A 25898-nucleotide genomic window follows, 5' to 3' on the forward strand; every position below is an offset into this window, starting at 1 on the left:
ATCTCAGTCTCAGAACAGAGCAAGCATCACCAGTAAATACTGAATACCATGCATCTTTTATTGTATATTATTTGTTACTTTTTATCTAATTCTTAGCTCTCTATGCCTACTCTTACCTGCTCCTATTCTATATGTTTCAGACTTACTGTTGTTCAGAATCAGAATCATCTTTATTGTCATATCACAGGTTTACAGGTGTAAAACAGTGGGTGAAATTAGTCTTTGTGCAAGCTCCATCATTTTTTATTGTTTCCAGAGAGAAAGAAAAGAAAGAAGAGGTGAGGGGACGGGAAGGGAAGGAAATAAATTAGGAATCAAAAAGAGACAACAATTAAGGTTTCTACATACACATTTTTACACATAGCATATCCAGCTACAACACCTGAATTTCCCCACAAAAAGTTAAATGCACCATTATAACTTAGAACAAATACAATAGTTAACAGTTGCATGAGGTCTTCATTTTTAAACATATGGTAGGCCTATATTAACCTGGAATTGAATGGTCTTTTCTACATAAAATGTAATGAAAGTAAAATATAATGAGCAACAATCAGCTCACTGTAATCTTGGCTCCTTATCCTTACTACACTGTTCAAAAATAATTAAGGGATCAAAGTGTTCCCTACATTTCTTTGAGCAGTATATTGGATGTTTGTAATGATGGTGATATAGGATCTTAAACTACATTTTCCATTGCTTCTTTAAATTAGGCTACTCTGGATAAGAGTGTCAGCCTGCAATTCAAAAAGCAAGCATATCAAAAGTTAAATTCGAACGAAGCAGCCCTGTATGAGGGGTTTTCAATGAAGCCCATGTTTTTGAAAAGGTTGTTCGACATTGTGTTCTCTTCCTCTATGAAGACATACACTGGGTAGCCCAGAGCATGGAGTTTCTTGGCCATGCAGCTGATGAGGACTTTGGCATAACCTTTTCCTCTGTGTTCTGGTAATGTGTAGAGCATGCCCATGGCACAGTAATCATACACGAGTATCCAGGACACAGGCTGGCCCTGGTCATCCTCAATGCAGCAAGTAGGGAAGTGGGTGATGATGTTTTGAATCCTCCTGTATCCCTTGTCATTCCCTCCAAACTTCCAGGTTTTATTAACCAGCTCAGTGTGGGAATCATTAAGAGATGACAGCTTCAACCCTGCACTGTTGGATTGGGGTGGGGGTACAATTCATTTGGTTACATAAAAGCTACATTTCAACAACTTTTATCCACAAACCTCATCTGGAACAGCTATACTGCACAAGACCCTCAAGAATGTATGGCTTCATGTCGAAAGTTAAATGGGAAATGGTCTAGCTTTTTTTTCTTTATGGGGCAGTATATGTATTATGTACAGTAGTATACTGTACATAGGAGTAAGCCTACCTTTCCATTGCCGGGGGTAGAAGGCTACAGTCTGGTAAATATAGCTGATGTACCAAAACAAAGCCTCTAGAATTGATGTTTCTGGCTGAGGCCACCTCTTTTAACATGGAGGCATGAGAAAAATCAAATCCTGTGGAGCGAAACAGCAAGTTATGCTATTTGAGCACCATCTGGTCATTTCTCATGGAAATTACTGTCACCCATAACAAGAATGATAAAGCTGATTGTTATCTTATGTTCCAAGAGAACAGCACCATCTAGGGAAATTGTCTTGTACTGCTGCTAAAGAGCTGATGAGGGGTTGGTGAATGTATTTAGTGTTTAGGATATTTAAATTAGTCATATAGTTTTGCTAGGATTTGTGCGTGTGAGCTGCTCATGCATGAAATCTCAATATGTTCTACCGTAAGTTCGTAACCTGCAGTAGGCTACTCACCTCCGATTAGGAAATAAGTGCTCCAGTCAATTGCACTCTCCTCAGTCAGCATTGCTCTCAGCACCTGCTCATCCATGCTATAGAATGAAACCCTTTTCATGCCATCTAAAGCCCTCTTGTTCTGTGGAGTAATCTTAATTTGTCATAACGTTCAGGAATCAGGACACGATTGCAAACACGTTGATCAAAGAATTCATAACAACTCATGGATTCCTTGAATGCGAATTTACCTTAGCATCAGGGCGGCAAATGATGACTTTAAAATCAGGCCACGTATCCACAACAACCTCCAATGTACTCGGTTTATTTCTGTTCATACCAAACAAGAATCCATATACCTGCAAACACATGTTGCCATGCCAGGCTTTTAGCCATTAGAAATGAATATAGCGAAACAGGAAACTCTTGTATCACATAAATAAAGTTACCTTTAAACTTTTCGGCAAATGTTTTTGCAGAAGTCGCTCAGCAATTTGTAGATCATCTGAGGTTAGGACCTTCATGTTTGCGTGCTCTGGATTAGACACTATAGGCTACTACAGCTTTAAACTACTACTTCACTGACGACGTCCCTGGTCAGTATTTGCTTGGCTTTGACTAGTTCAGACAGGCAACTCAAGGCAGAGCGCCAACATGATCCGGTGACCTTCTCCTTCTTCTTCTACATGCACTCTTCTCTGATCTGCGCGGTTATTTAAACTTCACTCACTGCCCACCTGTTCATTCTGTGCGCTGTTGTGCTGCTGCTGTTGCTCCTCTGCTGTCATCGCCGTCTCCTGCCGTAACATCTGCTGTCTGTCGCTTACCTCGCTGTATGCTGCTGCTCATGAATATTCTTAATCCCACCGCCTCCCCGGCATCCACATGTAGGCTCTGTTTCTAGATTCCATGGGGTCTTAATGAATTCCCTGTAAATTCTATTTGGCATGTAACATTTATTAAAATGTTCATGCTTACAGGGAATGAATAGATTCAGAGCCCTGACGCCAAACTATGCTTCATATATCTATGCTCAATAAAAATATATTCTAAATCTAATCCAAGAGTTGTCTGACTGAAATGTCCATAAAGGTCATGTGAAAATGTTAATGTTTTATCTAGACCGGACTTTTGATCTGATCATCTACACTACAACATGGCCTCGATTATGTTGACCCCCGTACAACTTTTTAGTGTGCATGAGTGGTGCTGGTTGGTTGACAATTTCAACCAGCCACACACACCTCAATAATGAGCTTTCTCTCACATTTAGGCCTATGTGTAGCCATAAATAAAATATTGTAGGCCTACCTCTCCTGTCATGACAGTAAAATGATAAAATAAGGGTCAGCAGAACATGTTTCAAAATGGGTTGAGGGATAGAACGGGTGCAGGAAGGTGGGCTGGGTGGCTCTGAATGTGAATACATTTCTATAGTTGCACATGCATATTTCACAGTCTACATTGTTGACTTATTACATGTTTTGACAATTCATTATGTATTTTTGTTTGTTTGAGTCACAGGGAGACACCAGATTAAACTTTTGAGTCCAAGCCAAAAAAGTTTAAGAGCCCATGTGCTTAATCATTAAAAAGAAATAAGGTGAGTGAGAGCGCAATACTTAGACCCAGGGCATCAGACAGCATTGAGGGACCTCCAACACCATGCCAACTTCCATAAAACATTTGCATAAGGGGCAGTAGGCCGCCTATGGGCCATTGGTGTATCATTGTATCATTCATCATGATTTGTGTGCATGGGGATCTCATCTTAAACAAGCTCAGTGCTTAATGAAGACTTTTCATTTTTCATCAATGAAGACAGTTTAGTAGACATTGTATTGTGAATTTGTACTTCCATGTACTGCTATTCTCATGTCTTACTAAATAAAGTACATCAATCAATCAATCAATCAATCAATCAATCAATCAATCAATTGTGTTGCCCCAAACGTCCACAAATACTTATTTTTCTATTTTTTCTTATCTCATTAGCATTTTTGTAAACCATGAGACAGTTGCGAGGAAAGTGTAGAAAGGCACATGCACTGGAGCAAGTCTTCAGATGGCATTCAAACAGGCCAGATAGGCAACATTGCTGATGGTCACATTCTGATTGCACAAATGATTACCCTTTTCCAGTTAGTCATGGTATGATAATGATAATACCAGAGCAGAAGTTATGCATGAACTGTCTTGACACTGTGACACAATTCACTTCCTTTTTATACACAAAAGCTAGCAAAGAGAGACAATTTAACATTTCCAGTGTAATTAAGTGGTAGAATAGCCCCAACAGTGTTGGATTAATTCTACAGTAGTTAATATGACAAGTTTCATAGACTGCTTTTATGCACGATATCTGATAAGTCTGTCTCAATTTCTTTAAGATAATGGGTATATCCTTTTCAGAATAACTCCAACCATTGAGAAATATTTAGCAAAGACTGTCTGCAACAATGCATGCATAAATTAGAGGAAGTCAGTCTGAACTTGATACAGACGAGTGCAGGACAAAATGACTATGTTTTTATTAATAATTAATATGAATTAATGTATTAACAAGTTAATCCTCTTACAGTGTTGCATAGTTATTTCCTTTTATAATGCTATCGTATTAATTGGTGATATATGCTAGAAAATGGTAAAGTAACACAAATTGACAAATTAGGAAATGTTGAGGTTATATCAGCAAAAAAGCTTGTCTTGGAGATGGTGGTTTAGTTGCTTGCTGCTGGCAGGCAGCTTTGCTTTGTCATCTTGATCATACCTGTCCATGGTTGGCTCCACACAGTAAATTCGCACTGGTAAGGCTGGGGGAGGAAAAATAGACATAGAGATGAAAAAATAAGCTCACAGGCAAAACATATGGCGGATGTCAAAATATCTGCTTTTCAATATAAAATGAATAGTGCAGTCTCACATAGAATAGAATTCTAAGATGTACCACATCCACATTAGTACTATTTTCTATGTGAGGGTTCCTTCACTATTACAAAGAAAGTAGCCTTTTCATTTGGCATAAATGAATGTCTAGATAGCTGCATAAATATATATACGTAGATCTCTCTCTCTCTCTCTCTCTCTCTCTCTCTCTCTCTCTCTCTCTCTCTCTCTCTCTCTCTCTCTCTCTCTCTCTCTCTCTCTCTACTTCACTTCACTTCTCCCTTAAGCTTGCACAAATGTATTTATTTGTGTGTACAAAGCACTTTGTAATTGTTTTTTAAAGTGCTTTATAATTAATAAAGATGATGGCCAATGTTGATGATACATGAGAAAAGAACATTAATAATGTATCATATCAATATCATATGCCCAACATCATGTATGTATCATGAAATTAGTGTTATCTTGACACCCCTAACCCCCCCGATCAAATACAACAACATGACATTTAAAACTGATAATATGTCCGATGTTTTGCTTTCCGCATTGATTAGAACATTACTGTAGTCGGTCTTGCTAAATGCACAGTGTAGTGTCTGACTCTGTAGTGGTAGCAGAATGGACAGTGTTCTCAACTTACATGTGGGAAACCCATTGAATCCTGGTCAGATTGAAGAAAGTTGAGTATTTGGTAGTCAGTAGTTTACAACTTTTGTCACTCTGCCCTTTTAATTATTAACTACAGTGACTACACTGTTGCTACATGTAACAAATGAGGCTATCAATTATGGCCTGATGATTCTGGTTTTACTTGTGGAGCTAGGCTGGCATCTGCACAACTGTCCATATAGATCCAAATGAATCACATGCACAGAATTACTTCAAATGATTATGAATATCCAGTTATAAATTGGTCATTGTAACCTACCTGGTGTATGTAATTATGAGCAACAAAAACACACTTAAAAGAGGATATCTCTGTGTTGGGAATTGGGATAACAAATCTCTCTAATATGCCTAACACCTGTTGAAGTGTTGCTTAATTGTTCAACCACCATCGTTAAGACGCTGAATAGATTTGACTGTGTCGTTCACACTCGCTGTGCGTTGATGGCTTGTTAACGACCGTCATTGATTCTAAATAGACCACGGTGTTACTGGATTTGAATCCTTTGTATCCTTTGAAATAGAGAGGGGTCATTGACCACTGTTCTGCTGTACTAAAAAGGTATATAAAAAACGGTCTATTTTATCAATTCAAAATTGCATGACCCTCCCTTGGATTCAAAGTGAAATTAGCTGACCCTCCCTTGTACTAAAATTAGAAAGGCATTACCCTCCCCTATTTTCCTCCAGGGACCCCTTCTGTAAATTTCGACTGGTCCCTTAGTCAGAAGGTTGGACAGAGTTTGACAATGGATGAATATGAAGACAGTGCAGACCAGTGTTATTACAAAATGTTTATGTCAATTTAGGGCAGAGTGCAAGTTATTATTTCCTCTTGATAATGACTCACAAAGCAGGTGTTGCTTTTTTTGTCCATGTTCATCTCGTTATTTGGTCTAACACGGCTTTATTAATTTCATTCAGGCTCCTAAGATGCTTTCGTCACAAATACTCCAAAAAGCTACGTTTCCTTAGAATCTTCCCTCCCAAAAGTCTGTACACGGCCCTGACACAGCTGTGGCACCATTGCAGGCAGTGAAACTAATAATAACATTAATAAAAATAGAATTAGAACAAAAAGCCATAATGAAAGCAAAATAGCAAAAACTGTATAAATGGTATATGTAAAATACAATAAAATAAATAAACTTTTCATCCAATTGCATCTCCATAGTCATACATTGTGACCTGGGCTTTCACAGTGCAAAAAACAAGGATTACGGTTATGTATTCAAGACATGCAGAGAATAGGGACACTAGGGTTCATGTGGTTAAAAAAAAGCCATAATATAAGCAAAATAGCAAAAACAGTACAAATAGCATATATTGAATAAAGTAAAGTAATATATAATTAAATTGCATCAACCCAGCCATAGATTGTGACCTGAGGTTTGTCTGTCAGAAGTCCAGGATTCAGTTGTACAGGTCGGTGTTGAATCCTGCTGCTGAATTTCTGAACTTGGTGATGAACTTGTGGTGTTGAATGAGAATGAACTATAGTCAATGAACATTATTCTCACCTATGTGTTCCTTAGTTCCAAATTGATGGTGCAAACTTTAACTGTGTTGTTGCTTTTTCTTTCTGTTTCCCCCTAGAGTAGCCAATTATTTGTACCCCCCCCCCCATTTAGTCATTATGCCAATGGTGCCCTCCGAGCGCCAATTAACTGTGTCCTTAAAGTAAAAATAATAACCACACAGTAATAATAGTTGTATTGATATGATTATTGGTGGTCCAACATTTTGTTCTTCTGTAAAATAACATTTGAGTTTCTATCATTTGCACTGCTAATTACTGTTTAACTTCACAAAGCAGAACACTAAGCTGTCATCAATCATGTTAAGAGAAGCATCACTTCTCACAGATCCAAGTTCTTTTTTCTGAACATAATCCATCATACAATAGTCCATTACTTTGCCAGTAGTATGCACAGTTCCAGTATGTATGGATCCTAGGATATCCACTGGCCCAGTACCTGCAGAGAAACAACATAATGTATTTAACTACATCCAATCAGTCACTCACATACTGTGACTTTGATAGAATTACAATAGAAATACTTTTGAAATGTCTCACTGTGTTGTCGGTGGAGATCCATCCACCCATGTCCATTTGTTAAAGGTCTTTTTCAGACCAATCCAAGTTTCCTTTGATGATGGTACTTCACACCCATGGCTTAATCTTCTGATCAATTCCTGATCATTGGTACATGAACCATAATAAATGTTCTCTAATATATTCAGGTTTTCAATATAATCACCAAATTACATCACATCACACGCATGCATGCACAAACCCACGTTCACACACTCTTACCTGTTCGTCTTTACTGTTAATGGCCATCAGATGTGCTCCTGCCATCAGACAGTCTTTTCTGCTTTCCTCCCAAGTTGTCTCTTTAGTAGATCTGTAGTAACAGCGGTCTCCAAACTTCCTCCATCCATTGGGACACGACTTGACTAAACATCAAACATAGTTTTACTGATGGATTAGTTCAGAACAGTCTAATCCAATACAAAAATGACCAGAGTAACAGAATTACGTTGTTTTAGGTCTATTACTAAATTAACTGTGAGGCAAACAGTAGAATAAAGACTCCCTTCATCTTTATAGCACACATTTTTTATCACGTCATCCCTGACAATATTTTAATAACAAACAAAAACAATGTGTAACCCCACACACCTGCTTTAAACTGGTTTACTTCACTTCTTAACTGGTTATTTTCCAGCATCAAGTTATTGTTGGAGGTGTAGAATTGATTTCTCTCCAGGGTCAGGTTTGTGTTGTTGATCTTTAATTGATTTCTCTCTAGGGTCAGGTTGATGTAGTCTGCCTTTAACTGGTTTCCCTTCAGGGTCAGGTTGTTAATGACTGAATTATCTGCAAAGACAAATATTTTGACGATAAACACACTTGTTGCTACTGTTCACGATAAGGTCAAACATCTTGAGGGGAAAAATTTCGTTGAAAATAATACAACTTGTCAAAACCTCTTTATTCATTTACTTTTCACATGAGTAGTACTACACAAAAACACTCTACAGTAGAAACTAGAAAAGTGCACTCTTCGGAGCACAGGTCTCCGCCAGGCCGAGTTGCCTACCCAGGGCCTGCAAATTTTAGGCCCTGTTTAGATGACAATGGTCTTTAGAGAAAACAGCAAAAAAATAAAAAAATAAAATACCAGATGAGCCTTCCGTTTAGACGACAACGGCGTTATTGGGGGTTGAAAACGCAACAAAGGGAAACCCCCTTCCAGAGTGTAAATCTTTGAAAACGCTCCGCCTAGCGTCTCCATGTAAACGGGAAACAAGGGGGAATACGCAAAACGGGAGATGTCATGGCTCACGCCGGCGAGCTGTAGAACCAGACTGCATTGGTGTAAACAAACAGCTGTGATAGGAAGTATAACGGAAGTGGTTCTACGCATGCGTGACTGGTCTATCTGACAGCGTGTCACACCGCCACCTAGCCACCTGGCATGCGTCTCTGCGTAAACGCGAATTAAAAAGTGAGAACGCAACGGCACTTTGTCGTTTTCTATTCTGATCGTTGCCGTGTAAACGTGGCCTTAGAAGGCAGTCATTGCCAAATGGAATAAAAATCTGTCTGATACACCTTGATCACATGACTCCGGAGATAATGTGTACTTATTTGTGTGAGTTTTTAGCTCCTCCCCTTTCTTAGTCCACTTCATCTTGTTTATTCCTACTAACAATAACAATACATGTTTAGGCCAGTGGTTTGTTGTTCACAGACACACAAACAACAGGAGCGAAAACATAGTCTCCGGCTGTCGACCGTTTGGCCTTCGGCCATCCGGCCTGGTGGAGACAGCCATGAGGATTAAATTGAAAATAAAAGTTGCATCAAGGTTTGGGTCAATACTGCTGTGGTCTTTATAGTTGCCACAGCTAGAAACAAGCCAAAAAAAAAGTGATGTGTTAGTTATATGACATGTAATACTCACAGTGCACGGCCAGGCCTACAGTCCCACCCAGTAGCATAAGACACAGCATCCCCAGACACACAGCAACAACTCTGAAACCCCTTCTCACTGTTTGACAAAAAGAAGATAAGAGTCTAAAAGTCCTGTTAGTTAAACCCAACCTGACCAAAGTGCTTTGAAATGACCTGCATTCTCTCTAAAAATATTTTACACATCGAAGGAATCATTCTCTAACATATAAACGGCCCTCACTGTCCCTCATGTCTCCTCTGTCTGAATCTGTCTGTCTCTCCTTGTTTGTCAAGTCTGGAAAAGCATTAATATCTGCACACACATCTTACAAGGATGAGAGGCTTGAAAAGTAACTATTGACTACAAGTGTATGCATCTTATGTCTTGATTAGCTTGATCAAAACGGCACTTTCCATGATTACTAGTTAATTAAATATACTGAGTTAATAGAATGTGACCATGTCTGTCTGTGTCTAGTTGTGCAATGCTTTTGTAATGAGGAATATCTAGATTCACGCACGCACGCGCACACACACACACACACACACACACACACACACACACACACACACACACACACACACACACACACACACACACACACACACACACACACACACACACACACAAACACACAGTGTGATATAAGGAGGGAGTACAGTAAGTTCAAAATGTTTGAACCTAAGATAAAATGTTTTAGTTTTATTGACATATTTTACCAGACTGTAGAATCTTCTCTAGATCTTTTTCCTTCTTGGTGTTGACCTGAAGATTTCCATAGATTGCATCATCTGTCTTTTGCAGATCAAGGTGGTCATAATGTCCTTCTACTGACATTTCTACTTGAATTCTTCTGGCTGTAATCGTGGTCTGATTCTCGTAGATATGATCTTCCTCTTGGAGCTCAATGTTTTCAGAATGACTAGCCACAGCCGTTTGTACCTTTTATGACTTAAATTGTTCTTGCAGGTATTTGACCTCTTCACAACACACTGTAGCTAATGTATCTGCACTGCCCTAAACGTAGACAGTACTGTTAGATTGCATAATGACAGATCACTGTTTGTGCACTAATGAAAATAGACCCCCCCCCCCCACGCACACACACACACACACACACACACACACACACACACACACACACACACACACACACACACACACACACACACACACACACACACACACACACACACACACTCTTATGTGTCTGCATGTCGCTGCTATCCCCCCCCCCCCCCCACCCCCAAGCAAGGGGCCTCTGCTAGGCTGTGTGGTTAAACACCTTTTCTTATGAGATGACATTCTACGTATCAAGCAAGATGAGTAGACTGTACTAACGGAAGCTAGAAGTGACCACAGGTTTCCTGTAGCTTCATGATCTCTCTAAATTACACAACGCTCACAACTACCCATTATTAAGAACCGACACCGAATGTTCAATAAAAGGGTGAGATGCCAATTATCTGCCTAGAGGGCTGACAGATCTTCAACTAAGAGACAGAGGAAAGAGGATGAAGAGATGGATAGATATATGTACAGTAGGTCTTCTCTTCAGATTTAGGTATTTATTGTGGTTTAACTGGAGTAGAAGAGAAACTATAGGTAACTCGTCAACATTGTATGAAATTAAAGACTGCAGGGGTGAGGGGATTGCCAGAGGATGTGGTTAAAATGTGACTTGAATAAAACAATGCAAAGTGAAATATAGGCAGGACATTTCTACATGACAGGAAACTGTGTTTTTACACTTACTAACACTGTACAGTAAGTAGCGTTAAATTAAGTACCTGGTAACTAAACAGATGGAACAATGATTGCACTGTGGAGTCATTGGTGAGTAAAGTAAAGCTAAAACAAGTACCTCTCCTCATAGTGAACAGATGCCCATTATATCAAAATACAATGGATATTATGAGCAACATAGGACATGAGTTGTAGGGGGATAAACACAGCGTAAAGGTCATGATAAGATATATTATCCAAAGCTCCTCTGCATGCATACTAGCCTTCATGTATGTACGGTCAATCCTCTGATAGTGTGCAGTGCAGCCCCAGTGGGATGAAAAGCCTGTACAGTAATCTACACATTAATGTGAACACATTAACAGGAGACATTAAGATGTGATCATGAGCCCACCCTATCTGAGTTTCCATGTGAGGTAGACAGTCAGTTGTACCAGTAGGAGGCAGACAGACAGAAACAGCAGCAGGACTACTAACAGACAGACAGGTAGAGATATGTCTGTCTGTCTGTCTGTCTGAAGAGCAGAGTCAAGTCAGCCCAGGGTCCACTCAGCACCTGCATACTGTCTCTGGATGGAACACAGAGACATCATATATTATGATACTATATAATGCCACCATGATAAGTTGTACAATTTTGTCCCACAATTGTGACTTGTGGGGATGTAAGATATTCTTAGCTTGTGTATTATGTAATATTTCTTGTACAATTTAACTTATAGTTATACTTAGCCTGGTAAACCATCTCGGTCGCGTGCATTCGCATTATCAAGTGTCTTCACCGGTCTGGCCCCAAGCGCTGGGTCGGCGTTGCAGAAACTAAAAAGTGGATACACTATATGCATTGGTATTACACACAAATGTATTCTGGTTTCTGATGTCAACACTTATCGATTAGTTTTAGGGTGCTTTCAGACCATCCCAGGTGCTCTCCAGGAGTGGTGCCGTTCTAACATTCGGAGCATTTTCCGCTCCGGGGGAAATCAAAGTTGTCCCAACAACAGCATCTAAACAATGGATAAGTGGTTCTCAACCTTTTCAGGCCGTGACCCCCCAGATTAATCATATTTGAACTGGGGAACTGGGTAACAAAATAAACAGCATGAGTATCCATTCTGACCATTCATAAATTAACTGATATCTGAGCGCTCTGATATACCCCGGTCAAAAATATACAGTATATAGTGTTTAATATGTGTTAAAACAAGTCTTGCTAAAGCCTGCAGGTGTGAGTCCAAGCTGTGGTTTGTTGACCTCTTGTGGTAGAAATGTAGCCTGGTAAACCCTCCCTCCAGAAATCTCATTTCCATTTGATTTCTGGAGTGAGTCTGGCCTGATCCGCCTTTCTGCAATATTGGCTGTGGGCTGGAGTAATATCGTTGACTGACAACCCCTTCAGCCAATGATCGTTTTTCCCCTTCAGCCAATTGCAGTGGATTTTTACCACCTCCGTCACTAATATGACACAACGGGACTTTTGAGATCGCCATGCCCAAAATAGGTTGCCGTATTGGGATACATGCGTGTCACAGCCCGCCCCTCCCGGTTCTCTGAATTTATGTTTTTAAATAGGCTCTGTCATGATTAATTGACCACATATATGAAGTTAAACAACTAAATTCTATCCAAACGATATCTTAATAGTAAATTCCGTGCCTCAAAAAAAAAGTTTCTCGGACAACAACAATGGCTGCCGTTCGTCTTTTGTCAGAGGCACTCAGGCTGCACTCGGCTTCATTCGGGCTCACTCGAACTCGCCACCTGATTGGCCAACTGTCGCTGTCAATCACAGAACGATGAGCGACGACGGTGATAGGCTCGTCAGTTCGGCGTACAGAGCCAATATTGCAGAAAGGCGGATCAGGCCAGACTCACTCCAGAAATCAAATGGAAATGAGATTTCTGGAGGGAGGGTTTACCAGGCTAGTAGAAATGACAAAACTGTGGGGAATCTGCTTTGCTCTATCATTGTACAACTATCATTGTACAAGTTTTCCCAACACTTCCCTCCATACCTCCCTCCAAAAGTACAGTACCACAAGACACATTTCCAAATAGCATCCAAGAACGTGTCAACTGCTTCCATTTTCAATACATTTTACAGTATCTTGCATCAGGCCCATCCTAAATAACTTCAGAGGAGTTTAATAGTATCAGCGTATGATACCATTATCTCTTGGGGCCCAACCAATATTGGATATTATATCATCCCCAATATCATATCCTAAATCCCTTTGCCAGATTAGCCTAAGATTCTCACCTTGCTCACATTGTGTATCTATGTTTGTAAAACAGCGAGGTACTGTGTATTGTATTTGGTAAATCAAGAGCTTCTGTATACGTTTTATTGAACTCCTGTTAAATTTGAACACATGCTCATACAGATCCTTAATTGGAGGCATTTATTTGTTTTTCTTCTTCACAGTTTTGTTTATTCAGGATTTCAGGGCATACATTAAATAATGACATACTTACATTTTGTTAAACGCCCACATAGGACAGAAGAGAACAGTAATAATATATTGATATACAAACGCTATACCATCACTGTGATGACAGGACAAGAAGTACATAAACAAAGATGTAGAATCAGTATGCAAGTATCTAAAGTAATAAATTGCATTATCCTATCCAACTAACTCTTGGTATTTCTTAAAAGTAGTATCTCTATATAAATGTATCCCTCCCCAGCCATTTATCCTAACAAAATACAAGTTTCATGACTACACTGTTGTACGTTCTGCAATTGCATGTGACAGTAAAGAACCTTGCACCTTGAACTCTCTGCCATCACTCTGCCATGTACTTTTAGCCATATGTCTATGCTTTTAGCCTGAGGAGCTACTTGTGATATGGGGGTTTGAAAACTTTGAATGCTATTTTAACCAGTAGCTATGGGGCTCTGTTTTCACCTAGCCTTGGACCAAGGCTGTCATAGATTTCTGAGACGTCAGACTCGATAAAATAAACCTATGAACTTGTTTCATGGATAGGTTTTCCTAAATGTTCACATTAATTTTTCAGTCCCTTTCTCACTGTGAAGTTTCCTAAATCTGATTTTAATAATAATTCACTCAGATTTTGAGACTTTGTTTGAGACTTTTGTTTTATTCAATTTGGTCTTTCCAACAAATTTTCTCATCAACTATTATTCCCACAAAGCATTGGGTCATTCATTACAGTGCCCCACAACAAAAAGCCATAATAAAAGCAAAATAGCAAAAAAAAGGTAAAATACAATAAAAATAAATGTTTAAATTGCATCCGTCATACATGATCTGGGCTTTCACAGTGCAAAAAACAAGGATTACGGTTATTCAAGAAATGCAGAGAATAGGGACACTAGGGTTCATGTGGTTAAAGCCTCAACAGTGTGACAACAATAAAAATATAACAAGATAAAAAAAAAAAAAAAGTCTTCTGATTCTTCTGATTCTGATTCTACAAATAGCATATATTGTCAAATAGAATAAAGTAATATATAATTGAATTGCATCAACACAGCCATAGATTGTGACCTTGGGTTTGTCTGTCAGAAGTCCAGGATTCAATTGCTCAGGATGGTGTTGAAACCTTGGTCTCTGAGCTTGGTGATGAACACAATGGTGTTTAATGCTGACCTAGTACTGTAAATCAATGAACATTATTCTCACCTATGTGTTCCTTAGTTCCAAATTGATCGGATAAACATTAACTGTGTTGTTTCTTTTTCTTTACCCCCCCCCCTTAGTATAGCCAATTATTTGCACCCCCCTTTTCTCCTCCTAATTTAGTCATTATGCCAATTAAGTGTTTCTCCCCACATATTTCTGTGTTGCCACTGCTGTTAAACTCTCTGGCTCACCTGCCAGTGAGGAGCACCCCCCCCCCCACCAACGAGGACCTAGCACCTCCATCCTGCTCCACCCTTTCCAAATGTCCCACTGACAGCCACCACCCAGCCGTAGGAGTTGCTAACGCAGCCACATACAGTATATCACCCTCCCACGGCAATTGTGTTCATATAGTTGCTCAGCCAAACCGGATGCACCGCGGAGGAATCAAAACCATAGACTTCCCGGTGGTGGGCGGATACTTTACGCATGTGCCACCCGAGTGTCCATTAACTGTCCTTAACGTAAAAATAATAACCACACAGTTGGTGTATTGTATTGATATGATTATTGGTGGTCCAACATTTTGTTCTTCTGTAAAATAGCACTGCTAATTACTGTTTAACTTCACAAAGCAGAACACTTAACGCTGCAGTGTTCACTAAGCTGAAGTTAAGAGAAACCTCACTTCTCACAGATCCAGAAGTTTTCAGCTAAACACCGTGAATTATACCATAGTCCATCCTTGTGCCAGTAGTATGCACAGTCCCAGTATATATTGTTCTTAGGATATCCACTGCCCCAGTACCTGCAGAGTAAACAACATTAACATTTTAACCACATCACTCACATACTGTGACTTTAATAGAATTACAGTAGAACAACTTGTAAAATATCTCACGGTGTTGTCAGCCTTGTTCCATCCACCCATTTGGCCGTACTAATTTTCAGACCAATCCAAGAATATACATCCCCATGGTTCAATCCTCTGATTATATCCTGATCATTTGTACAGGATTGAAACATAATTTAGTTTCTCTATTGCATTCAGGTTTTTCACTATAATGAGGGAATAACATCACATGCATCTATGAAGATGGACACATGGGTACACACACACACACACACACACACACACACACACACACACACACACACACACACACACACACACACACACACACACACACACACACACACACACACACACACACACACCTGTTCTTCTTTACTGTTAATGATCACCAGATCTGCTCCTTCCCCAAGACATTCATTTCTGCTTCCCGCCCAAGTTTTCTTTTCAGTAGATCTGTAGTAACAGCGGTCTCCAAACTTCATCCATCCATCGGGACACGACTTGACTAAACATCAAACAAAGTTTCACTGATTGACTTTCAACACACCAATAAGTTCTAACAGTTTAACATGTAGAATAGTTATAATGATAATAGCAGTCAAATATGAAACCTGAGTAAGAAATTACAAATAGAGAAATAGAATTACTTGGTTTTAGGTCTATTACCCAAAATATATTGATTGTAAGGCAACACCATAGAATAACGACTCCTTCATCTTTTTTTAAGGTCTAATACATAAATTATTAATCCATGTTTATTAAGGATTAAGGATTTATATGCAGCTGAGTATTAGACTTATGTCCGGTTGAATAGTGCTTGACATTTCCAATATAATGTTAAGCACCTAATGTCATTGAGAGTTATTGAGTTATCCTCAACTAGAGTTTCGGGGGGCTACGCCCCCCTCAACCCCAGCCGCGCACGGGGCCCAGCGTGGCGCGTGTATATTGGGGTACCCAAATCGCTGGAGTAAAACTGTGGAAAAGGTAAAAAAAAAAAAAAAAAAAAGTAGAACATTTTTTATTTTTTATGTTTCAGGGGGACCCCCGCGGACCCCCTGCTGGTCGACGGACCCCCTGTGGAGTGTTGGGACGCGCGGGGACCCCCCTGGAACATTGCGGACCCCTTCGGTGTTTTTTTTTTTTTCATGAAGGTGGTTGCTTGTTTCTGGCGCTTGTTTTTAGAAAACCTGGCCTGCCAACTTGCCAACTTGGCAACCCTTATGTTTACCCTTAGCAGATGGAGTGACGGAGCACGCTGTAGTTGTTTTCCACGTTCGCGCTAATGAAACACTAAACGGAGAAGCTTATGATTGTGAGGTTGAGCGTGAATGTAATAGCATTGTGGTCACCTGAATTGAGCGTGGAAGCAGAAGACACGGTGAAGGGGAGGTGAAGGAGGCGCTTGTGTTGGCGGTGGCGTTACACCAGAAATGGTTCCTGGAGAAAATGGTGACCAAAAAAATTTTTTGGAAAAAAAGGAAAAAAAAACCGCATCGGCTGCCTGCTGTTGTGGTGATTAGGTCGTGCGCACGGTAAACGGTACGAAGCTGCCTCCCCTTCCGTTTTGTCCGACATTTGGTGAGTAGAATTAATTATGTTGCGCGGTGGAAAAGGTGTAGTGAGCAATGAGATGTCCCCTACGCGAGGCGTAAATTCAGCACGGCCGCCGTGGCGAGTTGGCGACATGTGGTCTGGCGGTGCGTTGTTTATTCGATAACAGAGCTGTGGGGTGTCCCCACCGAGGGTGCGGAAGTCGGTCGCCATTTATATAGTTAGATACATGTACCAATCACCAGGTGATTTCTTTTACAATACACACGTTTATATCATGTGCATTGTTCCTTTTTATTAAAATCTAGACTAATTCCACCTGTTGTCACACTGGGGTGATGTCGGTGTAAATTAATTTGTTTGAGTATTCCCGCTGACGTAACCTACTCTCATTGTCTTTTTTTATCCACCAGTGTCTTGCCATCGCCCTGATAATTCACAGGGAACGTCAGAACTGCCGAGCCTCTGTTTCTGGTCTCTCTACTATGGCATTAGCGTAGCATTCTTTTTCCCCCTTTGGGGATGGGATGTGCAGACCGCAATTCGCAGCTTTCCTGCTCCTTACGTCGTTTAGGCTGCCTTGTTGAGCACAGAGCCATTGAGAGAGAGCTGTCTTTCAACTGGTCTGGTTGAGCACAGAGCACATCGTTGATTTAAAAAAGGAGAAAACGAGGGTGTCTTTGTTATACATTCGTAATACGTGCCTGAACCTAAAGCCAGACGGTTCAATACAAATACGTGTAACGTTATACCCCAAATAAATCAATAATTAAACAAATTCTATACAGGCAAAAAAGATAATAATATCAGCTTGCCTGCCATTGCTAGGGTTTATTAGGGTTTATTAACGCTTTCTCTCTCTCTCTGTCTCTCTCACGCTGAACGAGCTCTGGTCTGACATCACACACAAGTTGAACAGAAACGGATGCCTAACAACACTGATTTGCGCCGACATCGGGCATCGCATGTCTATGTTGATTCAAACACACAAATAAACATAAGGGTTTACTCACATTTTTTTTAACACTTACCAGTACATGACAATAATTCACATAGTGATGTTCCCTAGAAAAAGATAGTGTCACACACCTGCTTTAAGCTGGTTCACAAGCTGCTTTAACTGGACATGTTCCAGCATCAGGTTGATGTAGGAGGTGTTTAACTGATTTCTCTCCAGGGTCAGGTTCATGTAGTTGATCTTTAACTGATTTCTATCCTGGGTCAAGTTGTTGAAGTCCATCCTTAATTGATTTATATCCTTGGTCAGATTGGTGTAGTCAGTCTCTAACAGGGTCAAGTTGTTAATGACTGAATGATCTGCAAAGGACAAACATTTTGATAATAAACAGTTGTTGCTACTGTTCATGATGAGGTCAAACATCTGTGTGGAAAAATAGCTTAGGGAAAAGAGAACAATTATTCTATTTTTTGAATAACTTGCTTACATCACTTTGTTTGGATACTTTGCACATACAGCAATGCACAAAAACACTCTACGGTAGACATAATTATATATAATTATAAATAAATTAGACTAAAAAGAGAAGTCATGTCAAGGTTTGGGTTAATACTGTGGTGGCCTTTATTTATAGTTGTCACTGCTAGAAAATATCAGGCAACAAACTCCCTGAGTGAGTGATGTGGTAGTTTAGTGACATGGAATACTCACAGTGCACGACCAGGCCTATGATCACACCCAGCAGCATAAGACACAGCGTCCCCAGACACCCAACGACAGCTCTGAGACGCCTTCTCACTGTGCTAGAGCGCTGTCCTGAAAAATGAATGAAACAGAAAGTACAGCTAGGTGTGCAGTGACCGAGAGAGACAAACCACAAAACAAGAATTAGAGTCTTAAATCCCTGTTGGCTACATCCAACCAGACCACCACAGTGCTTTGAACTGACCAAATTATCTCTAAAAACGCATCTACACATCAAAGGAATGATATAGTGAAGGATACAAATTTGTTAAATGTTGTGCTACAAGCAAACCTGAATGAAATTCAAACTCACCCCGAGTCTGTCTTCCTGCTGTGCTGTCCCTCATGTCCTCCTGTGGTTCAGGGGCAACATCCACGCTCTCATAGATGTCCACCACTCTCTCCAACATCTGTCCTCTGTCCTCAGTGTCCCCTCTCTGTCCTCTGTCTCCATCGCTCTTTTTCACCTTATTTGTGAAGTCTGGCATGGAATAAATAACTGTAGACATCTTTCAAGGATGAGAGGCTTGAAATGTAACTATTGAGTGCAAATACTAACTATATTGTATATTACCGGTATTCTGTATTGATTATATCCAAATAATTACGATTACTAAATAACTATAAACTTTAGTTTTACAATTTATGATCATGTCTCTCTGTGTCTGGTCGGCATAATAGTGTACAAATAAGGAAGTACAAAAGGAAATCCACAAACCTCAGACTCACATTATTACTCACGCACGTGCAGACACTACAGGGAAGTTGTGCATAATGCGTACGTTAAAAGTGTGATCACAGGTTGACCACAATGACTTTCAACAGTGTAGAATGCAAAATTATGTTTGTTAACTTTATCTGCCTAATGTTCAGCAAATGATACATTTGCAGCACAGCAGCTTCAGACCTTCACCACAGAACCTCAGCGTCCACAGCCCACTTTTATAGCAGGGGGAAAAGTAGTAGTATACCAACATTTTGGCCAAAGCTCAGTGTTTAACAAAGTGACACTCCTGTATCATTCTCACAGGTGGTGATGATCACACCTTAATAATTGATCCTGATTAAAGGTCACATGTTGACCTCTATACATAGAACTGAACAGAAACTGAGTAACGGAAGAATATAATTGAAAAGAAAATGAAGTAACGGGACTAACGGCAGACAAATTAGAGATAGTATACATTCAAAATGTAGCCTTGGATTTCGTAGGTACAACCAGGAGCCAGAGTTACTTAGTTTGCTACTACTAAGCTAACAAAAGCTCACAAATGAAATGAACACACATCTCATTTGTGTAATATGCAAAAAAAAGTGTAAAAGCAACAATTTATGGATGGGATAGGGGTTAACCGTATCAATTTGTGAATCACACAATTAAGTTGCAGTGGCCAATTCATGATTTATAAATATTATTATAATTTTGTCAAATGTTCATCTTGATAAGGGTTGGATAAGGACAGTTGTTTTCTCTCTTTCTTTATAGGACACTTTGGGCATCAAGGGCAAAGGGGCAGGTGCTCAAGCCCCTTAATTAGACTCCACATATACTCAGAGAGAGTTTCTGTTCTGGGGAGAACATTACATCTGCTCTCCCCTGTAACAGTTTTCTGTGTAGTGATACAGTTACAGTTTATATACCATGTCATGGCAGGCAGCATAGAATCAAACAATCAAACATAATTCCACTGAGAACCCAGGGGCATATACTACTGTATACTGTAGTCGTAGGGCCTATAAGGCTGTGAAAACTTTCAAATCCATAATTATTTTTCAAGTACTTCTTGTTTGTTACATTACGTCCATATGTTATTCTAAGTCGTCGACTGACAAAATGAGGCTACTTGATTTTCCATTTATGTGGGGGGAACAATAACATTGCGGTGCGGATATGGACGTTAGCCGGGCTCTAGAGTAGGCTTGGTCGAGGCCAGTGTGGAAAGCCTGATGACAAACGGTTAGTCATGTTCTACTGAAGGTAAGGTTACGGTAACATTCCAACATTCCTGTCTTGATTTTAGGCTTGTGTCTCTGTCATTTCTATAGTATAGGGACATTAGTAAATTCATCACCGACTGCATTGTGGAGGAGATGGATGAGAACACGTCTCTGAAGGAGCTGCAGAAGATGATTGCTGGAGCTTTGGTCTACAGGATACTTATCTGCTTATATGAGGTGAGTCATACTTCACCCTCCTGTCCAACCGGTAAACCAAACCACCCCCAAATGACCAAATGTCCTGCTGTGATGGACACGTAATGACGGCAATGACTGATAGTCAGGGGATATTAAAAACATCTTGGAATAAATTCCTTACCAAAAAAAATCTTCACCAACACTAATTGTGTTTTAAGTAGCATGTGAGGGGTCAAATAGGGTGTTTTTATGATTCTGAATCCATTGCAAGCATTTGTTTTGCACCAAAACCACTCCTTGGGCTAAAAACGGCCCAATCTCAATGGGCTTTTTACACAAAAAGTATACCTGGAAAAGGATGGCTATGGCCGTTTTTAGCCCAAGGAGTGGTTTTGGTGCAAAAAAAATGCTTGCAATGGATTCAGAATCATAAAAACACCCTAGTTTGACCCCTCACATGCTACTTAAAACAGAATTAAAATTTTGATTCCCCCCCCCCCCTATATAAGGTTATGGTGGGTACCCCAACTTTCAGCAGCTGTCAAAAATTCCCCTAGGGAAACTGCATTTCAGTCTTTGTGAGATGTGTTACTAGACACTTTTACAAACACATTGGTGAAGATTTTTTTTGGTAAGGAAGTCATTCCAAGATTGGAAATCTTTCTGCTAATATCCCCTGACTATGAACACAACCACCATTACTACGTGGATTCCAAGATGCTAGCAGCCCATTTTATATTGCTACTGTAATTACATTAAGCATAATATATAAATGCAAGATTCCTATGTGCATATTCTTTTGTCCGTTCATTATTTATTCATCTATTCCTTATATTATAATCAAAACAAGATGAAACAAAACCATGACAAAACTAAAACGCAGCCTTTCAAAAAGACTTTCAAGTCCAACTTAAATGGAGTAAATGTACATTCCACAATGAAACACCTCAGTATTCCAAGACGCTAGCAGGAGTAGCAGCCCATTTTATATTGCTAGCATAATATAAAAAATGCAAGTGCATATTCTTTGGTCAGTTATTCAAAGCGTCTCTGATTCTGAATACATAGGCTACATGTATATAGTGTGCAGCCCCAGTGGGATGTAAAAGCCTGTACAGTAATCTACACAATTATCTTGTGAACACATTGACAGGAGACATTAAAACCATGAAAGCATTTGTGTCATTTTAGATTTTAGCGTTGGCTATTAAAAAAATGGCAGATCTACAAGCTCACACTATTTTTGCAAAAAGAAAACTACTTGTTTGAAAGGCATTTGTAGAATCGGCCTGAAGTCTTAATGGGTTAACATGTGATCATGAGCCCACCCTCTCTGAGTTTCCATGTCGTCAGCAGCAGTTTCTCACTGTTTCTGAGAAACACATACTGTATGTGGGTGGATGTGAGAGGTGTGAAGTCCGGTTTGAGTTCATCTGAGTTCCCAGAAGCTGTCGCTTAACAACATGTTGCAATACGATGCTTCAAGGACATCACTTTTATCTCATGCACGTCGTCTTACCGATAGGGTAAACTTGTTATGTTCAAATCAAATCAAAGCAAACTATAAAGCACATTTAAAATAACCATTGTTGACCAAAGTACCCGTACAAGATAAAAGATAAAAACAAAGCATGGGTTCAAATGTGATTAAAAGTAAAGGAGAATAAGTGAGCCTTAAGTAAGGATCTAAAAACCTCAATGAAGTAAGGCCAAGACAGGTCTAATGTTCTAACCGCTACACAAAGGAGAGTGATTTAATAACAAAAATCAAAAAGAAACAAAAAAAATAAAATGGATACATTTAGCAGGGAGCCAATGAAGTAAGGCCAAGACAGGACTAACGTGGACATGTCTTTTAGTGCCAGTGAGGAGGCGAGCAGCTGCATTTAGAACCAGCTGCGACGCCTCAGTGACGACTGCTCAATGCCAGTGTACCATCGATATTTGCTTCATAACAGGTTTCAGGTAGGCTACTGTATGTTTTAATCTAAATTTTATTTTAGATTGTATTGCTTTGCACAACATATGCTCAAATAAAGAATACACCTTTCACAAAGGAAAGAGAGAGAGATAAATAATTGTGCTGGTGAGGTGAGAAAGGAGATTTTATAATGGAACCTCATCACGTTATAACATAACACAAATACATTCAGAATAAATAGAAAACTAACAAAAAAAACACAAAGTTACAAAAAGAAAAGCATAGCTGTAAATGCGGGCATTGAATTTATCTATTCATTTTATTTTTAAAATAGATAGAGCGTGGCTACCTATAATATGTACAGTAAATGGAAAATGAAACACCACTGTATTTAATATAATACTGACCTCTGGTGGTGTGACAACAGGGGTCAATGTAGATTACTTTGTGGAACAAGAATGAACATTTGATTATACAAAATATCTTTGTAGTGGTACCGCAGAGTGTAGCCCTGACATTTCACCTTGTAAATGAAGATGTTTGTATTAGCATGTCACTTTTATTTTGTCAGGGGACACTGAAGGGAATCTATAAATGAACCTTAACCCTATGTCACCAAACGTATCATATATGATACACACATTACACAGATTTTTTAATACATCAGTGTAATCAATACTTGGACCAAGAACCTGTTGTATCATATCTGACACATCCCCACTTCCCCCTGGACCATACCATTTGCACTGCAGGTAGACAGAGCCTCAGGTGGTCTGACCCAAAATGGCTGCCATCAACTAAACAGGAGAGGTTGATGCACTCACTACTAACAAACAATTATTTTTTAAGCAGTTCTGGTAAGTTTTCCTAGTATATCTTTACTAATATTTTGAAATAAGTGTTGGATAACTTGAATGCACTTATGAGCTCTCAAAATTTAGCATTTGAGTTTGTTTTTTATGATGTCAAAAGTGTTTGTATCATATTTGATACTACAGGTCTATAGTCCTTTACGATTTGTATCATATTTGATACTACAGGTCTAAAATAAACGTTTTTTTGTTGTTGTAATGTTAAAACCGACTTGAAATACCCCTTGTAATACCCCTTGTATCAAATATGATACAACAAATAAATGATACAAAGGAATGTTAAAAAAAATAAAACAAAATCAAAAATGTTTTAAGACCCAACAAAGTGTCCCTTTTCAAAATTTTGGAATTTTCTGACCTTTCCTTCATAGTTCAGATTCTACAGGGTTAAGACATCTCAAGATCATTTTGAGGAGTGAGAACGTTGTTTACTTGCAGTCGATGCTTCAATAATAAAAACCAGTACCTTCTCACTGCTGGATGCTATACAGATTAAAACTGGAAAAGTGTCTTCAATAACAACATAGGTTTGGTAACTCAGCCCCCTGTTTTCACCAATAATATTAGAAGCGGTCCTCTTTAATTAACCAGTAGGTTCAGAACAGCCCAGCCCAGTAACAACATATCTCTCTCCATGGTTTCCTCATAGTCAACCAACCATCACCAGTAGTTTAACTAGCAGCTTCATGAAGTGTCTTGTGTGTGTTCTGTCAGGTGGGTGACTGTGACCCAGTGCCATTTCTATGTCTAGGGGATGTAGTTCTGTTCAGTGGCCAGATGGTGGTGCTTCTCTCCTGTGGAAGGTCTGACAGCTCAGCTTCAACTAAGAGACAGAGGTAAGACAATGAGGAGATTAATGGCGATATGTAGGCGTGTGTTTACAGTTTGTGCTTGGGTCATGACACATTTTAAGTTCAATTAAATGTTAATTAATTTAAGTCATATTAAAGTATTTATTGTGGTTTATATTAACTGGAATAGAAGAGAAACTAGAGGTAACATGGCAACATCATTTTGTGAAATGAAAGCCTGCAGAGCCAGCTTTGACAGAGGATGTGGTTAAAGGTGACTTGACTAAAACAACACAGAATGAAATGACATCATTCTACAGTACATGGTTAGTGCTTCATTATTGAGGCCCCTATACGACGCGCTGTGTGCTTGTGTGTCAGTTATTTTCGGCTTGACAGGAAACACATTTACCAACGCTAGAAGTGTGTTTGCACTTTGAAGTGGCTCTAAGTGAAGTGCATGGCAACTGTGGAACAATGTCAAGGCTGAATGTAAAGGGTCATTATTACCCAAAGCTTCTATGAATACATAATGTATTATAGTGTGCAGCCCCAGTGGGATGTAAAATCCTGTTCAGTAATCTACACATTTATCTTGTGAACACATTAACAGGAGACATTAAGATGTGATCATGAGCCCACCCTCTCTGAGTTTCCATGTGAGGTAGACAGTCAGTTGTACCAGTAGGAGGCAGACAGACAGAAACAGCAGCAGGACTAACAGACAGACAGGTAGAGAGCTGTCTTTCTGACTGTCTATCTGCCTGAAGAGCAGAGCCAGGTCAGCCCAGGGTCCACTCAGCACCTGCATACTGTCTCTGGAGGGGACACAGAGACATCATATAATAACAATAATAATAATATCTCAAATGTATAATTTACACAATTTTGTCCCACAATTGTGACTGCGGATATAAGATATTCTTAGCTTGTGTTTTATGTAATATTTCTTGTACAAGATGTCCAATTTAACTTATAGTTATATTTACAGTTGCTGTCACCGTATGCTTTGACTGTACGTTGCATGTTCAGTTCAGGGTGCTATCCGTATAACTTCATATATTAGAATATATTGAAATGTTATAAATCCAAAACACCGGATTCATTATAGGGTAATTTCTTGCCCCTGCATAGTAATTTCCAGTGGCAGTTTTTCCCTGAATCCTCATTAGCTGATGCTGCAGTCTATAGTCCCTCTTGTTCCTATGATCAGTGGAATTTTAGAACAGTTGTTTAAATGTCATGGCGACATTTACGAGTTGAGGTTAGTTTGGGTTAAGCATTGACTTAGACCAGTGGTTCTCAACCCCCAGGGGGGTCCCCACATGATTTTGGGGGGGTCCCAAGGTGACAGTGAAGAGACAATTTAAGGAATTTTAAGACATTTTTAATACTATATAATAATAAAAACTGCA

General features: G+C 39.5%; 2 protein-coding genes across 2 annotated transcripts; both read right to left on the reverse strand.

Moving 5' to 3' along the window:
• Positions 1–760: 760 nt before the first annotated feature.
• Positions 761–2366, reverse strand: LOC311062806 (glycine N-acyltransferase-like protein 3; the record flags this gene model as incomplete). Its single annotated transcript, XM_084082024.1, has 5 exons — positions 2245–2366; positions 2047–2154; positions 1817–1937; positions 1381–1510; positions 761–1157 (listed from the first exon to the last, which is right to left on the reverse strand). The coding sequence occupies exons 1-5, from the start codon at positions 2317–2319 to the stop codon at positions 761–763; spliced, it is 831 nt and encodes a 276-aa protein (XP_083938150.1). The 5' UTR covers positions 2320–2366.
• A 4833-nt stretch (positions 2367–7199) lies between these two features.
• On the reverse strand, positions 7200–19272 carry LOC311062807 (uncharacterized protein; the record flags this gene model as incomplete). The annotated part of the gene is made up of 6 exons (XM_084082025.1): positions 7200–7323; positions 7425–7543; positions 7665–7807; positions 8034–8231; positions 18731–18835; positions 19077–19272. 6 exons carry the CDS (start codon positions 19270–19272, stop codon positions 7200–7202), a joined length of 885 nt encoding a protein of 294 aa, XP_083938151.1.
• Positions 19273–25898: the final 6626 nt, after the last annotated feature.

This window comes from Gymnoscopelus microlampas, assembly GCF_963454915.1.
Source record: "Gymnoscopelus microlampas genome assembly, chromosome: 16".
Classification (NCBI taxonomy): Eukaryota; Metazoa; Chordata; class Actinopteri; order Myctophiformes; family Myctophidae; genus Gymnoscopelus; species Gymnoscopelus microlampas.